General features: G+C 39.3%; 1 protein-coding gene across 1 annotated transcript; it reads right to left on the reverse strand.

Annotated features, from left to right (window-relative positions):
- Positions 1-969, reverse strand: LOC142213393 (olfactory receptor 2B6-like). Its single transcript, XM_075281710.1, has one exon. It carries the CDS (start codon positions 967-969, stop codon positions 1-3), a length of 969 nt encoding a protein of 322 aa, XP_075137811.1.
- Positions 970-1317: the final 348 nt, after the last annotated feature.

Raw genomic sequence — 1317 nt, forward strand, 5'->3', positions numbered from 1 at the left:
TTAGTTGGGCCTCAGCGGAGACATGGGCATGCTGAGCGCTATGAATATTTTTTTGTTATTTCTTATTATACCATTCTTAACATCCTTATTTCTGATGCTGTAGATGATGGGATTCAACATTGGAGTGGCCACCGTATAGAGAAAAGATGCAATTTTGTCTTTCTCTGCAGAGTGGGAAGATGGAGGATGAAGATAGATGGACAAAAGGGTTCCATAATAGAGACTGACAACAGTGAGGTGGGAGAAACATGTAGAAAAAACTGCATGTCTTCCTCGTGAGGAATGGATTCTCAGAATGCTGGAGATGATGTACACATAGGAGATCAACGTCAATACGAAAGAACACATAGCTATAGACACGGCTGCAACATACATTGCTATCTCATTAATCCAAGGATCTATGCAGGACAGTCTCAAGAAGGCTGGTACTTCACAAAAGAAATGGTTGACATGATGAGTCCTACAGAAGGGAAGTCTCCAGGTAAGTGGAACTTGTATAGAAGCGTTTATGAATCCAACAATCCATGGTATTAGGGCTAAGATGATACAAAATCTTATGTTCATAATACTGCTGTAGTGCAAGGGTCTACAGATGGCTACAAACCTATCATAAGCCATGATGGCAAGTAAGACACACTCAGCTACCGCAAGTACTAGATAGCAGAACATCTGGAGAACACAAGCCCCTACTGAAATACTAGTGTCTATGGATAAAGTATTTATAAGTATTACAGGAGCTACAGTAGAAGAGAGAGATATGTCTATGAAAGAGAGATTACTGAGGAAGAAGTACATAGGAGTGTGTAATGTTGGGCTGGTCCTCACTGTAATGAGAAGAAGACAATTTCCTACCAATGTCATAATATACATGACCAAGAATAGAAGAAACCCTATAACTTGAACGTGAGGAATGGTAGATAATCCAAGCAAGAAGAACCTTTTTGGAAGTGTTTGATTAAAGTTTTCCATAGAATTACCTAGAACCTTGAACAAAGAAGAAAGTTGAAGATGATTAATTGTTTTGAATGAACTTGGTCATAATATAGAGACAATGGGTCCCCCTTAAGTACACTGATGAGCAATAGGGTAACAATGTTTAGACCTTGTAACATTCAACCTCCATATTTCTCCATCCATACAGCTTTGAACGTGAGACAAATTTTATAGGGAATGTGAGAAGAAGTGTTATGGTCAGCATGATACTATAAAAAAAACTAAATAATAAATATCCTGCGGAGCCCAACAGGACTCTGAACCAAAGAGCTACCCTGGTGTGAACAAGGCCCAACAGTGAATGTCACTGCCAGGCTACAACAC

Source organism: Leptodactylus fuscus, chromosome 7 (assembly GCF_031893055.1).
Source record: "Leptodactylus fuscus isolate aLepFus1 chromosome 7, aLepFus1.hap2, whole genome shotgun sequence".
Classification (NCBI taxonomy): domain Eukaryota; kingdom Metazoa; phylum Chordata; class Amphibia; order Anura; family Leptodactylidae; genus Leptodactylus; species Leptodactylus fuscus.